At 37.8% G+C, this 16,844-nt stretch overlaps 1 protein-coding gene across 1 annotated transcript in view; it reads left to right on the plus strand.

Annotated features, from left to right (window-relative positions):
• Positions 1-16,308, plus strand: part of LOC117176241 (homeobox protein OTX1 A-like) — a 47,489-nt gene extending 31,181 nt beyond the window's left edge. Inside the window, exons 3-4 of the mRNA XM_033366388.1 lie at positions 9,370-9,524; positions 14,451-16,308. Coding sequence (XP_033222279.1) covers positions 9,370-9,524; positions 14,451-15,107 — 812 coding nt within the window. The 3' untranslated portion in view covers positions 15,108-16,308. The remainder of the gene's footprint in view (positions 1-9,369; positions 9,525-14,450) is intronic.
• The last annotated feature ends 536 nt before the right edge of the window (positions 16,309-16,844 follow it).

Raw genomic sequence — 16,844 nt, forward strand, 5'->3', positions numbered from 1 at the left:
AAAAAAATAAGCAAAAAAGTCCCCAAAATTTTTTTGGCCCGATGCTTATTCTGGACACAACAGAGGGTACAAGTTTTATATACGTGTGAGCATGTGTGTGATATTGCACTTGTCGTTAAAATTTAATAACCTTGTATTGTAATTTTTTAGGCGGAAAGTGACGTGAATATGAAGTTTAGTATAAATAATGTCGTAAACGCTCTCGCCCTACTCCCCTGAAAAACTGCGTAAGCAAACGGTTTTAGTTAGGCTGAGAACGGCATGTCTGAAAGCGAGAGTTCGGTGTAATTCTTTTTCTAGAAAAAATTTTTGCACTAAACCAGAGTATAATAGGGAAACTTTTCACGTTGTTCCAAGACCTTTGAGTTTCTCCACGTACCCAACATGGGAAAAGCTAGGCGAGGTCTTTAAATTGGGATAGTAGGCTCAAATTGGAAGGTATTTTTATGCTCACTGAGACAGTGGCAGCTGTTAGCATACTACAAAAAGTTTTCACTTGTAAAATGGATAATTATGCAAAATTCAAAATAGTGACCATTACAATTTTCCCAAAAATTAAATATTCACATCATTTAGGAAAATCAGTTTAATACTTATAGATGCCTCTTCAAGTTCTATATAGTCGAACCTCCGGCATACAGCTTTTTATCATGCCTCCTTCATAAGTACGATTTTAGCGCTTCAAAACGAGCCCTAAAGCAGTATTTCTATAGGCCTAGATCTTAATACTATATTGTGTCAAGTATGCGGCGTAAAACAGTGCACACGGGGCGAAATATCAAACGCGCATGTGTGTCGGCCGAGAAAGTAGACTTTCTTGGCCTAGGACATTAAAGCAACTCCCCACCAAAAAAGCTCTGTAAACTGATTGGCTAATAAACTACGACGCTGTCCATATATACCACCTGCCAGTTGACGTCAGTCGTTCGGCGACAGTGATACCTTTATGGCCAAACGTAACGTCGGAGTACTCACTGTCTTCTCGACTATGCCTTGCCTTCGCCTCGCTTTCGTTTCGAATGTTAACTTCACACTGAAAAAAATGCTTCTTTGAATCAAAAAAAAAATTTGGTTGTATTCATATAATTGAAAGAAAGAAGTTTTTTGCTGCAATTAAAAACAGGTTTATTTATTTAGAAAGAATGGAAAATACTTGCCTATTGATTGAAAGAAATAATTTTTTTAATACGATTCAATTGATTTAAACAAAAATTTACTTTTATAAAACATTGCGTTTGTTTAAAATCTGTTTATTTGAATTCATGAAAATATTTATTTTATTTTAAAAAAAGTACAATGCAAAGCTGTGCTACAAAGTACCGCTAGGCATGCTAAGGTGTTACGGACACGGTTCCCTGCCTGACTAACCTAAAATCTAAACTAATTATTCCTTTCGTTTGCAAAGATGATTTATGACATCGATTATGTTTTCTATCCATAGAAATAGCCGATAGGGGGAGGAAATAATGTGAGAAAGGGATACGAAATTTTTAGATTGATCCAGAATTCTCGTGATATTTATTTAAATAACACGTTCGTTCCGCAACACTGCTCCGACCCAGGTTTGCTGATCAATCTCTCTAGCAACCACCCCAAGTGAAGATTCACACAAAGTCGTCATGTAAGTTTGCCCACTTGGGTCCATTAGTATCCAAGGTCTTTTGTTTCAGGCGCCATTCACTCTACTGACACTCTTTTTATTAACTATTTGTCGCCTTATTTTTCTGTCCTAGCATAGTTTTCTTTATGTCCATCCATTTTTCATGCAGGTTCTCGTGTTTCTGTGGCTTCTTACGTCTGTTCTAACTAGGTTCACATTTACACATACTAACCATTCTTTCCGCGGTTTACCTCTGGGCACGCTGCCATTTACTTTACCTTGATACGCTTGTTTCATAAGTCGTTTATTTGGCATTTTCTCAACATGCCCAAACCATCTTAACCGATTTCTTTCCCATGTGTCTACTAACATCTCTTCTGCACCACATTCTTTGAGAATTATGTCGTTACTCACTTTGTTTATCAGAGTTTTCCCGAATACCATGCGCAAGAATCTCATGTCAATTGCATTAACTTTACTCTTATCTTCTTCTTGATAGGTCCAGGTCTCGCTACTGTATAGTACCCTCTTCGTCGAAAAGAGCCGTTCTTAAACAATTGTCCATAAATAATATATATAAGCATGAAGACATAACGCATCCTTGTTTAACTCCATGAATAATATCGAAACAGTTACTCATATTCCCATTTACCCTTACACTCGCTTTGCTAGCCGCATATATTGTTTTTATAGCTTGTAGGAGCTATCCATTGACTTCATACTCTTTCAAGACTTCCCAAAGCTTACTTCTATTTACCTTGTCAAAGGTTAATTTCATTACCCTACGAAAAAGTATTTTTGAGTATATTTTACTTACGGTATTTAATAAGCTAATCCCTCTATAACTATTACAGTCGCTTTTATCTCCCTTTCTTTTATATATTGGTACGATAATCGATTTTTTCTAATCGTCTGGGATGTCTATTATCTCAAAACATAAATTTATCAATTCGCACAGTGTATGCGGTATGTACTCGCCACCACGCTTAACCATTTCAGCGTTAATACAGTCTACCCCGACAGCCTTACCGTTTTTCAAGTTCTTAATTATATCCACTAACCTCAGTGACATATACTTTTTCAATTGAGTTTTCTAACGCATCGTGTTTACCTATGCGGTTGTGTTGTCCTATAGCGTCATCTCCGAACTGTCCCCTAAAATAGCCTCTGAAAGCCTCTAGTATTCCGTCTGCATCATACAGCATTTCCCATTACTATTTCTCCTGTTGACAAATTCGGTACTTTTGTTTCCCTTCATTTTTTTATAAAGCAGTTTCTTGCTTCCTTCAAAGTCGTTTTGTATTTTCTTCTCTTCTTCTGCTCACGTTCCTTAATTAATCGTTTAACTATCCTGTTTTTGTGTCTGTAACCATTTATACGCCTATTTCTTTCCTCATTGCTAAGACTTGCGATGTTTAAAGTTCTCATGTACGCTTCTCTCTTTGCTTTTTGGGCAGCCTTAATTTCATCATTCTACCACGCGTCACCAGACATTCTTCCTACAACCGCGGTACCACATACTTTGATTGCACATATAGTATAACAAGGATATCCAGTATCATCGTCCAGACGCCCTCTTTATCTTTATTTTTTATACGGTCCTCCTATGTTGCCCTATCTATGCTTTTGTCTATCTTATTTTGGAAATCTATTCGCACATCCAGTTTCTGTAGGTTCGAATAGATTTCGTTCTCTTGGTTCTCTTTTTTCTCCATCTCCGACCTAAGTTAATTTTGGAGATCAGAAGGTAATGATCAGTATTGCATTCAGAACCACTCATGATCCTTGTATCTTTCACCAGCTCTCTTAGTCTTTCATCCGCAACAACAAAGTCAATTATTCTGTGGCTATTTTCTTTGGACCAGGTGTACATATTAATCACCTATATCGCCTACCCTCGAAGGCCTCTTTTACGTCTTTGGGATCACTATAAACTGGCGCATGACATGCTATGATAAATAATCTTCTGATTCCTACTTTCATTCTAGCCCACAACAGTCTGGGAGATACAAAATCATGATCTCCAAGATGCTGCTTCTAACTTTCATTTAAAATCAGACCTACTCCTTGGCTACCATGTGATTCACTATCTACTCTCGACTATAATTAAAATGCGCCGTTCAACACGCCGTTTCCTATGTCTTTAGTTTCGCATCCCTTTTTCTTTGTTTCAGGCGCACATAAAATATCCAGTTTCCTTACATGCATAGTTTCTCGCAATTCTTTTACCTTGAGATCATTCACTCCCCTAGCATTCCAAAAACCCAGTTTTTATATATTATACGGCAAACCACTTCTCTTATGGTATAAGTTTATTTTGCGAGTCGAAATCATGTCTAAGTTAAGTAGAAATTCGTCATATGGTGGAGATTGTAGTTATAACTTTCGTTCCACCAAACTTAAGTTAATAAGGGAATGTCGGAAGTGGGGGGAGGGGGGCTGGCACCGAGAAAGTTGTATTGGGTTTATGTTTTTATGCTGAGAAGGTCAATTGTCGAGCATGGGAAGTGCCGCATATACTGGAACTTTATATTCTCGACAATTGTTTCTGTTGCTCACTCGAGGCCTGACATGGTTCTTCTTGACTTCGAGAAGCGAAGCATGTTCGTTATCGAATTTTCGGCACGAGCTGACAAAAACATTATCACCAAGGAGAATGAAAAGAAAGAGAGGTATCGAGACCTTATAAGGGAGTTGCAACGATTGTACCCGGAATATTCTGTTAAACTGATCGTCCTTATCATCGGCGCTCTTGGAGGTGCCAAGCTTTCACTTGCTAATGGCCTAAAAAGCATCCCTGCGTGTCAACATTATGCTAGAACACTTGCGGGAAAAATGCAGAAGGCGGTTGTCCTTGGGTCGCTCCGTGTTCTTAGGGTGCACGAAGCTTTTGCTGGATCGTCGTGTTGATTCCTTTACAGACTGTAACCACCTATCTCACGGTTGTGAGACGTGGTTGTGACTGAAATTTTACCGCGATTTCGCTGGAAGCGGGTGCAATTTTTCAGATTAGCACCCGCTCCCGGCGAAATCCTGCGGTTGTCCTTATGACAAATTTTTAATTATATATATGTACAAGTACATATAATTAAAAATTTGTCATCAGGACAACCGCACTCGATCCCAGCGATATCGCGGTAAAATTTCAGCCACAACCATGTCTCACGACCGTGAGATAGGTGGTTACAGTCTGTAACGGAATCAATACGACGATCCAGCAAGTCTCGTGCACCCTGAGGACACGGAGCGACCCACGGACGGCCGCCTTCTGTATTTTTCCCGCAAGTGTTTTAGCATATTGTTCACACGCAGGAATGCTTTTCAGGCTACTAACCAATGAAAGCTTCATACATCCAAGAAATACATCCAAAATGTGGAAGTGGAAATGATACCGTCTTGGCATGCCAAAATTAAACCCTCCGTACCAGACTTCAATCCGGGCGATTTAAGCAAAGCAAACGTTAGCTCACAAGACATTGACTGATCCTTCACATTTCTGTGGAAGATACCCTGCATCCTCTTATCGAGGAGCTGTTCACGAAAGTTTTTCTCTTGTGCTTTCTTAATCCGGGCTTTCAGGAGTGAATATTCGAGATAGATAAGATTTGATGCATTTTGCTCACCCCTAATACTGAAGTTAAGTTCGAGTGTTTCAGCAGCCTCCTCTGCTGCTTTGTAGAGAAACGCTCCTTTGGCGACTTCTTCGTGATTCCTGACCATTTTAAGAAGAAGGTCTCTTCCATTTGCAACTCTATGTGCTGTACCCAGAATAATCGTGTTGTGAAGACATTCAAGACTCAATATTCTGCGACCACCTTGACATCGTGAGATGTACAGTCGCGGGACGGAAGACTTAAGATGCATGCTTTTGTTCATCTGCATAACCTTTCTTGTCCCGATATTAAGGGAACTGTGCTCGTTCCTCGCCCATGGAACTACTCCAAATGAATAGAGTACTACCGGGGCGGCAAGCATGTTCGTTGTAGATACTTTGTTCCTCGCCGACAGTTCGGAAGGCTAAATCTGCCGGATTAGACGTTTGTATCTGCTTCGGAGGGTATCCTTTATAGATGTCACATTCTGAATGCGGCTCTGTGGCACGCCCAGGTATGTATAAGTCTCTTTAGCGCTAAGGTTCCTTAGTATATCGTTCGACAATCCCTAGAGCTAGATGTAGTTGCTCTTTGTTTCTAGCATAGATCTTAAGATCATCCATGTAAAATACATGAGTGACCTTGTACTTTCGATCTGCAGGTTTGCCGCACAAGCACCCGTCGGAATGGCGAAGTGCTAGAGATAGTGGCAATAATGTAAGCCAAAAGAGGAGTGGGCTCATGGTGTCGCCCTGAAAGACACCTCTCTGAAAGGTGACCTTGTTAGTTGTCACACGACTTTTTTCCAGATGAGATAGTAAATCTGGTTTTCCAAAGCGGCATCAATCTCTCTATGCACCAACTATTTGCGGTTGAACCTTTAAGATTTTCAAAAGACAGATGATAAGTCTATGGGAGGTCGAATCGCAAGCTTTCCAATAATCAATCCAGGCCATCGATAGATCACGCTGGTAGAATGCTGCATCTTTGGAGACACATCTATCGATGAGCAGGTTCTCCCGACATCCCGCTACGCCTTTCTTTGAGTCTCGTTGTTCATACATTTCTTGCCACACAGGTTCAATTGCCCGAATAATCCTATCATTTAGGATATTTGTGAATATCTTATACAGTGTGTTCAGACAAGTGATTGACCTGTAATTCTTCGGGTCAGCTAAGTTGCCTATCTTCGGCAGAACTATTGTGCACCCTTCCACCAACCACTCCGGAATCGGCTCTTCCAACTTTAAATATGAGGTGAAAATACGGGCCAAATGCTGATGGGTTGAGGGAAACTTCTTCCACCAGAAGGTTTTGATACAATCTGGTCCCGGTGCGGAATAGTTCTTCATCCCTCTTAATACTTTTTTCACCTCCTCGGTAGTGATGGGTGGGCATTCTTTATAAGGTGTTATGAGGGCAACACATAACTCTTTGAAGCTATTTATATTTTCTGAGTCTTCGTCCAGTCTATGCTGAACTTCGTAGACTTCTCTCCAAAATACTTCGACCTCTTCTGGTTTGGGTGGGTGTTCGACAGTAACTGGAGGGTCTTGGAAGAGTCGAGATGGGTCAGAGAGAAACTGTTGATTTTCTCTGACTCACCTCTCTCTCCGCTCTAGACTTCTCTTAACACCACAGAGCATGTATCCGTGCCATGTAACCCCGTTCAGGGGCCACACTCACCTCGTAGCACTCTAGCAAGTCGTGATTCAGTCGCTCCGTCCAGCTAAAGGTCGCGAGATCCCGCCGATCCATCATATTGAATCCATTTTCATTGGCTCCCCCAGCTCTAGTGTGGTCGGCATTGTTAGCCGATCCATTGTCCGGAGCCCTGCGCGTTCTGTTGTTTTGAACCGCACCTACTATAACTATGTTTGGTGTTGTCATTGTTGTCCCCACGAGAAACTAGGGAAAAGGCTTCGTCCATCCTTGTAGAGCCGCGCATGCAAGGATGAGGCTGCGTACTCTGAGAGGTCGCCTGGTATCCCAGACTCACCGTTCTAGACACCTCACCCAGGTGCCATTCAGCTTTTGGCACAGTTTTCACACCTCCGCTTGGGGGTTCATTCCTTCGGGACCACCCCTGGACAATTGTTTGCGACTGCATATTTATTTTTATAATCATATTCAGCAGAAACCCTTGGTACAAGGACCCTCTATCCGGAACCCCAAGGACTCGTTCGGTGACTTTGTCATAGGCCCTTCGGTTTGATCTTTTGTGCTGATTTCTTGTTTATTTAAGGCCTAAATCTTTAAATTTATGATGAAAAGAGAGAACCCCGTACCCCCGAACAGAAATCTCCGCGTTGTTTGTAGTTTTTAGGTTTAAAATTTTTTATATTAGCTGTTTCATGAAATACAATTTTAAAAAGAACAAATATTTAAAATTTATAATTTTTCATTTGGCTTTTTTCCATTCTCGAGGTACACGACCGGTATCTCTGAAGTCTTTTTGAAACTGACTTAAAGGACAAAGCTAGAACCACATGTTAGAAGTGGTTTATAATAACGTCACATTCTCTGTTGACTATTTGAAATTAACCAGAATTAAATAATCGGATTGAATAATTTTTTCTGCTTTTACATATATAACGATAATTACGATTAACAATAAACATATTATCCAGCTAATATAATATTTTTATAAGGAATGCTGAATTTTGAGGTTAGGTGTAAAAAAAAATTTACTTCACTTTAACAAAATCTGTACTTTATTTAAGTTAAATAAAAGATTTATTTAAATAAACCAAAAATTCATTCATTTGAACCAAATAAATATAAGGATGAACAACAAATTTCTTTGAATTAAACAAACCTTTATCTCAGTGCACACTTGAGCGAAAAAATGCGCCAAAGTGTCTTGTATCACAAATAATTAATATACCAGATATAAGATTGTCTTGTCCCTTTCGTCGAAAAAATACTTTCAACAAAAAAGAAAAGGAGTGAGGGGGGGGGGGGGGGGTAAGAAAAATCTTACGGGGGTCTACACTCTACAGAATCCTTACGGATGTCTATATGAGTTCCGGGAGGGGGGGGGGGCTGGAATACGACAGGAAAAATGCTTTCGTAATACTTGAACGACTTCATATTTTCACAAAGAAACAATTCTAATGGCAAATTTTAACTTGACGGTTCTTGAAGGAAAAAACTAAAGCTCTCGTTTGACATGAAAAAAGGGCAGGGTAAAGGTACCAAATACCTAGGACGAATCTACTCTATTGACTATGTGCACTAAGATGGTAGCGCTGTGGTGGCTAACTATGAACTAAGACGAGTGTTGAAAAAGGTTTACGTGAAAATAGATATGGCAATTAAGAACGGGATCTCAAGAGGTAACTGCTGAAATTATGTTTAGGCCCAAAATCATAAAAAAGGGAAATGCACTAGTCTCCTGTCGTGTTTATCGTGTACACGAATTACATTCAAATAGATCAGGATTCATAAGAGGTAGTGTGATAAGGCAAACTTCAGTGATGCTCCAGATGGAGCATCATATTTTTGATATTATATTTTTTGCTCCAGATGGAGCATCACTTATTTCCATAATTCTTCATTAAAATTGAGACATTAAAGAAATAAGGTTATGTGCAACTGTCATAACAAGATCAAAGCAATACGACTGTCAAGCAAGTACCTACGAATGTGTTTTTCTCGCACTATTTTTGCGTGTAAACTTGAGGTACTGAGAACGATTACTGTAGGTAAAGCCTTAAAACTGAATATAAAATTCCGAGAAAACTGAATAGAAGGTAGGAAACTCAAAATGGACGATACTTAGTTGTAAATCTCAGTTATGTAAAAATGCAGTTATTTATGTTTTGCATTTTAAAAAACTGAAGAAGTTCTGGGAAACGAATTTTTGTAATAAAAAAAGACCACACAAGACAAAAAAAGATTTTAAACATCATCATCACCTTCGATTTGTGATACATTTTGGACAAGAATATTCTATAAGAAAGATCAGTCACTCATTTACGATATCTTGTTTTGTTTTTATGAGAAGAATACCCGTGTAAGGTTAAAAGTTTGCTTCAATATACTATGCTAGTACATAGTCTTTACCGTTAATTTATATTTTTATGTTCGAAAATTTTTATATTATTAAAATACGCATATAAGGTTAAATTTGTTAAATTAAATCTAATATTCTTTTTCTTTTTTCTATTTCAGGTATGAATCAACGCAAACAACGCCGGGAACGAACAACGTTTACCAGAGCTCAGCTGGATGTTTTGGAGGCTCTATTTGGGAAGACTAGGTATCCTGATATATTCATGAGAGAAGAAGTTGCCCTTAAGATTAACTTACCGGAATCAAGAGTACAGGTAAATCATATATGTATATATAATAGCCAAAAAATAGACAAAATCACTTATCGAATTTACAAAGTTTAGAAAATAGTGTCCTTCCCGAATGTAGTATTTCCGATTTCAATATTTTATCCTACTTTTTTAGTTTTGTCACTAAAATAATGATCAGAAGAGTCTTAAAACACATTTTTTAAAATCATAATTCATTAAATGAATACCGAGCCTTAATGATCAATTTACATAACAAACCGATACGTAGGTATGTATGACCCTTTTGATATACGCTGTACCAACTCCCCTGCCTCGTTCTCTTATAAATGAGGTTTAGGATGTTCCCTGAGAGAAGATCTTCTAGGCGAGTATATGGGTTGACTCAGTCACTCTTTTTTGTAATTAAAAAGTTAAAAATTAATAATTCTGCAATCCCCGTCTTGAAAGTAATATATTCAGAATGTTCGAATTATTCCGATTCCAACGATATGTAATTTGCTGTAGATCAAAGACTCCTGCTGGGGTAACCTTATCCACACTCAGTTTAGTAAGCAAACAGACAAGCAGTAGAAAACATAAAGCCAGTGTCGTAAATCAGTCAAAGAAACTAGTTTTTAATTGATTTGAAGAGGTTCACTCAGATTGGCTGAAACATCTCGACAAATCCCTTCTTTTGATAAATTGAACAATGGGCTGCGCGAAAAAGACTAAAATTGGTCGTGCTAGAGGATCTTCTCTCAGGAATCAGACTGGGGAATCCGACGTGACGGTCAAGTCACAGTGTACTTTTCCGAGCTGTCTTATTTCTTATATTTGTGATCTTGAAATATCTTTCTTTTTCTTTAAAAACTCAACCAATTACGCACTGGATTTTTTCATCGCCTGGTACAATGGGAATTTTAAAGTACTAAAGCTAAGCCAAATATGTTCAAGGAAAAAAATGAATGTTGACATGTCGTAATTATTTAACGTATTTGTATATGCATCATGCCTTCACAACTCTGTTTTACTAAAAGCGCGTTGTTATTGTTATATGTAACTTATTTTCTAACGTTTGCACAAGCCCACGAAAATAGTTTAAAAAATTATGTCGTAAATAATATTAATTACGTTTTGAGTATGCTGTGCAAAAGAAAATGTAGGCCATATTTTAAAATTAATTAAATTAGAGTATAAAATCTTTTATTTACTAGACAATACAAAGTTGACAACTCATAGCAAATCATTATACGTTACACACGGACGCATAATGTAACAGGAATCTTCCATCCAAAAAGTTTCGTGCTCTTGCAAGCCCGAACCAGATTTAAGGTATTTACTCTCTGAACGAAGTTGTCGAACTTCCCTTTCTCTGAGGTTTATCATTGTTCCAGCTGGAACATTGATAGATGAGCCAACGGACTCGTTGACGATTTTATTGCGATTCTTGCAACATCTTTATTCCCCTAATGTAAAGCAGACTATAAGAAAGTTAGAGTTATTCAAGCACACTTCGAAGAAAAATCTTTTCGAATTTTATGAAACTACTACAAAACTAAGAAAGAAACATGAACTAATTTTGACTAAGTGTTTATAACAAAAAGAGAACAGCTCTCAAATTTAGGAGAATTACAGAAAACTTGCAAGAAATTGAACAAGATCCTGCTTAATTCCACTGTTCACGGGTAGTTAGAAAGTAAAAATAGAGGCGATATTATCCATCCTATGGTACAATCGAAACCCACAGAGAAACGCATCTTTTTACAAAAACTCATCATTTTTGCCTGCAGCAAAAATGAGCTCATTGATTGGTAACGAAAGAGATTTTTCGCTTCAGTTTTCTTTGATGTTTTTTGTTTTCTTTTCTTGAAGGAACCCAAAATTTTCATATAGGTCCCAAGATTAAGTCCACAGTGGTATGGTATGCAGTGGGACTGCAAAGCGTCAGCGTCGTGAAAATAGGACAAAAGCGAAGAAAATCTGTCCTGGAGTTTCCGCACGAAGTTAAGCCGTTGTGAATAGCGCGCAACTAGAAAGGGTATCCACACATAAAATATGCACACATGCACACCTACACACATGCATACGTACGTGCATATGTGTTAACGTGTGTAGTGTAGTCATACAGTCATGATCGTTCTTGCTTATACGTACCATTGTGTGCATCTGTGTACACTCACATACTTAAATGATTACCAGAGTGGGATGAGCGGGTGCCAGGAGCGCTATACACGTATGTAGGTATAGCAACATAGAAATGCAGGATATAACGCACAACCTAGTTGATTTGTTCGTGGATTATAGCCCCTGCGTTCAGCGTCAGATACGTCTGCACGAGAACACCGCAGCTGCGTTATTTCTCGATGTCTGTCAGTCGGTTTGCCCGTTCGATGTTCATCCGTCATTTTGCAATCTCCACTTGGGCGAATCTTTTTACGCAAGCCATAAAAAACCATTCGATAAGTTCTATATACAATTATAAAGCCTATATCTGATTAAAAACACACAGAAAATTTGTAGGCCTTTAGATTATACAAAACTGTACACATTCTTAGTAAAATGAGCATTTCCTATATGGATTAGGAACTTTTTTTTATAGTTCATATCACAGTAAATCCCAGACCTGTTTATTTATCTGAAGTTGGATAAAAACGTGGCAAACAATTGAGAACTGTAATTATCCCACGACAGATAATTTTATCTGCCTCGTGATAAAAATTATCTGGATTCGGATAATTGTAGTTTTCAATTATTTGCAGCGTTTTTATCCAACTTCAGATAAATAATATATCTGGGATTTACTGTGGTATTACAAATTTTCCATGTCAAGATATCTAAAAAGTTCTATGATTATAAAATCTGCAAGGCGGCCAACACATTACAGTTCAAAATTTTTTTTGTAGTAAAGGGAACGTATCCACAATTATTCCGTGTAATGCAAGACGTGACTACACACAATTGTGCAATGTACACTGGCGTACAGGGACTGAAATAGTTTTGTTTTTAACTACTTAATCAAAAATATTTATTAGTTTAAGTTTTCACTACTTGAAGGATTAGACTTTATTTTCGGGCTTCAAACTTTCGAGGTTAATTTTGAAATAAATATCTATATGAGTAGTTTAAATTACTTTCCATGATGCGTTTCCGATTTTTTCAAGTATTGGCAAATAAATATTTGTATAATATACAAGAAAAATATGGAACCATTACTTCTAGAATGATAAACCGACTCCAGTAGCTGTGCGCTGATTTGCGAGTCGACATTTGGATGGCTATTTCGTGATTCTTGTTTGTAATTTTTACTGTGTTTGTCGAGCAGAAGGTTTAACGCGTGGAAACTTGACGATATCGAATATCTACATTCGAATTTGACTGTCGGTAACCGGTTAAGTTCGGGAAATGTTTATTGCAGGTTTTCTCTCCCTTGGCCAAAAGTTCAAGCAAATATGAACTCTTCTAATAAAACTCCGGCTACAGACGGTAGGGGATACGAAATAAAGATGGGTTTTCTATTTATAAATTACCAAAAACGGTGTACATATGTATAACAAAATTGATAAAATAATGTTTGATAATTATCTATGTTAACGCTTGACTTGGTTTAAGATAACAAATGAAGATATCTTATAGTAAGGAAAAGTATAAAAATATAAAATTCCATGCAACTGTGGTCGCCGCTTCAGGCATGTGGGGTTTAGGAATTGTTTTCAAACTTGGTGGACGTAAACCAGATGGTGTGCAATTTGCACCTCGGTACGGATATATAAACATCAGCGGTTGCTGCGCTCTTCGGTGAGGAGGCAATAGCACTGTTAGAAGCCGCGGGCGGCTGGGTTAGAATTGGGGTTGCTGCTAGCTCAGGGTGGCTTTCAGTTTGCGCCTTGTCGGGAAGGGGTGTCGTATTGTAAACATGGGGTGTTAATGGGCTGTGTTCTTCCTACCTCGAGGATCGCTTTTCTCGCAAGTTGACACGTAATGTTTTTCTTTTGTATAGAAGTAATATCAAAATAAAAGTCTTTTATTTATAATTGTAAATTTTTAATATTTACAATTAACATTAAATAAAACGAAGCGTTCTGTTTCATTTAAGTGCACTCTGAAATTTGAAACCTGACGTAAACTAATACTTTTCTTTGTAATGTTGTGGAAATTATACAAGTATCTTCAGATTGCTATTATTAAAACTGGCCAGAGTAAATATCATACTTGCAACTGCTGATTGTGATTGAAATATATTCTTTACACGCGTGTAGCACTGGGAGTCGTATACGATGAGCTAGCCAATAATAACGACGACTGCAGTGATAATAACAATAACAACAACGGGACCCGATTTCAAAGGCAAGCATAGATTCATAGGATCGAACCCCTAGCCACATTGTACGAGGATTACAGGGGTGTGCACGAGGTTACGGCATACGAGGGGGCTTTTTGTCCCTCTCTCGTTTCTCCGCCCTTTTACCTCTCTAGACTCTACCTACCCCACGTATGTAGGCATACATCTTCTTCATACATCATATACAAGCACGCATACATACAAACACCGACATACACACACACACACACAATACACAGGCGGCCACAGGGATCATGTATGTTTGTTGTTACAGTCATGCCACAGTTCTTGATTTGAACCACACTCACTATTGCACTAGAATTCAACGGATAGTGTACCGTTTCGTTTGAATGTATATGTTCCACTGAAGAATCCCAGGGGTGACTCGCCCGAGTGCCCAGATCTCTCATTCTCCCTTCTTTACCAGGATGTGTTGTTATTGTTGCGATTTAATGAAATGTTACGCCCATCCGCCCGCGATTACTTTCTCATTGCACCGATTAACTCCCATTCCGCCTTTCAGTGTGTATATATATAGATCATATCGATGAGTAGAGAGAAATTTAAAATCATGCCTTTAATAATTATTCATCACTATTCTTAATTGTACCTCTATTATTTTTCTGTTACAGGTCTGGTTTAAAAACAGAAGGGCAAAATGTAGACAACAACAGCAGCAGCAACAGCAACAAAATGTGGCACCAAGGCGACCTGCCTCACGCTCGTCTTCTTCAAGCAGCAAAATTGCCCCAACACCTCAAAGACGGACACCGCCTGTTTCGCCACCGCGTGCTAAAGAGACGCCAGGTCAAAATTCACCTTTATTATCAACAAACTCCTCGTATCCTAGACTTGGAGCAACGCCGACAGGCGGAAGTAATGCAAGCAGCGCATTAACAACGCCTTCGCCACCCTTGACTCCCAGTTCCAGCCAATTACCACCATCGTCATATCCACCTCCTATGAATCAGATTCATCATAGTGATTACGGTTTCACGTGGAGTTCTGCTTCACCAGGTGCTGTTAATCCCAGCCAGTGTTATGCTAGTCAACCTTACAATGGCTATCAGAATCCCTATACACCAGGAGATTATTACCAGTCGCAGATATCACATATGCACCATAGTCCACAAAGCAACTATCACCATCCACAATATCACCACAACGTGACCCTGACTTCCCATTTAGCTGGTCACCATTTAAATTCAAACTCGAATGATGTTACCGCATGTCCTGCAGAATCTTCGGATAACTACATCCTTCCTGATCAGAAGTATCAAGTGGTTTAGCAGTTCACCAAGTCGACAGGGACAATTCATTCGAGACAAGATACCAGGCTTTTATATCATCCTTGGCGAATTAACTCTCGCGAAAGTACTCTTTCGAAGGCAACCGCCCATGATGAGGGCGAACCCGATGATAACTTTGATTCTGATGATGACTGATAATAAAACTTCTAACAAATCAAGATCATGTACTCCTTTACTGAGTTATGCAAAAGAAGTATATGCACGTACATTTCTGTTATTAAAAGAATATTGTCAGAAGTCAATGATTAAATCATCACAAACAACAATATGCGATTATTGCAGTTATTTTGCTCTTTGCTGTACGATCGTTAATTGACCAGTCAATATAGGTGTAATCTCACTATCAAGTCCATGTATGCATGGTGCAGCAGTCGGTAAAATGCCAAAAGTGACTTTTTTATATATTTTTATTGGTTTTAGTTATTGAATGGTGAATCATACACACATGTATATTATATTCATATATTGTTCAATCGGTTATATTTTCATTGGTTGATTACTACTACCATAATTAATTTCTAGTATTATTATTGTTATCGAGTGGACACTCAGCCATATCAAAGTCGGTCAGTAGTGAGAAGACTTGTAAATATCTCTAAATAAAGATGAAGCGTGAAAATAAATCGAAGTATGTAAGCAGAAATTGAAAACTCATGGACTGCAAGTAAAAATATTTGAGTAGCTGTAAGTAGATAAACATGTGTTTATTTGCACTTAATTCCACACATATAGTATCTGAACCAAACTGTTGAAAAATATTTCGTGTGAACCTTAGTTGATAATAAAAAATTTTCCGACGTCGTTTCATTAATTTCTAAATGTCTTAAGGTATTCATTTCCATTCTTTGTTAGCATAGCTTTGAGTGAAAATGAGTATACGATTTTCATGAAGAAAAGTAATTTCGACTTTATGAAACAAGCATACTTCTTAAGATACGTGGATAACTATAAGTGTATATGTCATGTATACAAAGCTAATGTATATTATTGTGAATTTGAAGTACATAGAATCTATTAGTTAGACTTCTGAATGATAATGAAAGAATTAACTTTAGTGAACATATTGTGCGCAAAAATAGAATAAGTTACTTTGTAATAATATGTTTCGATGCCAATGTACATAAATATTACGTGTAAGATACATTATTGCTCATTATATTGTATCACAAAAGAACATCCCTACGTGAAAATAAAACATCGCACAATATTAATGAAAATATCTTATACTTATTCATTGCAGGTACTTGATCCTCTATACCACTTCAGTGTATTTCTTAAGTTCTATACATATTTAAAGGCAATTTCTTTTAAAGTAAATGTGATGCCCTTAAAAACATTCTTTAGTATAACAGCATATATTGTCTGTTCCATGCAATATGGAATTAAGTTAGAGTAAATCCGTATAAAGAATCAAGGTATGATTTTTTATTTAGAAAGAATTAGCTTTGAGTTCCACTTGTTACAATTTCTCAGGGATGCTAGTTTAAGTCTTAAGCATTTGTCAAAATTTACCATTTCAATCTAAGATTATGGAATTAGTTTGAAAAATTGGTGTAACTTACGATCGATTGTGAAGTCGGAAAAAATACTAGAGTTTGATAAGCTAATAAAGTGCCAATACAAAATAACTCAATTACGATAAAATTCGGCAAATGTATTTGCCGAGATATTTGACACGTTTTGAACCCTCCCTGGAACAGAAGAAATACTCTTTAC

Source organism: Belonocnema kinseyi, chromosome 7, assembly GCF_010883055.1.
Source record: "Belonocnema kinseyi isolate 2016_QV_RU_SX_M_011 chromosome 7, B_treatae_v1, whole genome shotgun sequence".
NCBI classification, from domain to species: domain Eukaryota; kingdom Metazoa; phylum Arthropoda; class Insecta; order Hymenoptera; family Cynipidae; genus Belonocnema; species Belonocnema kinseyi.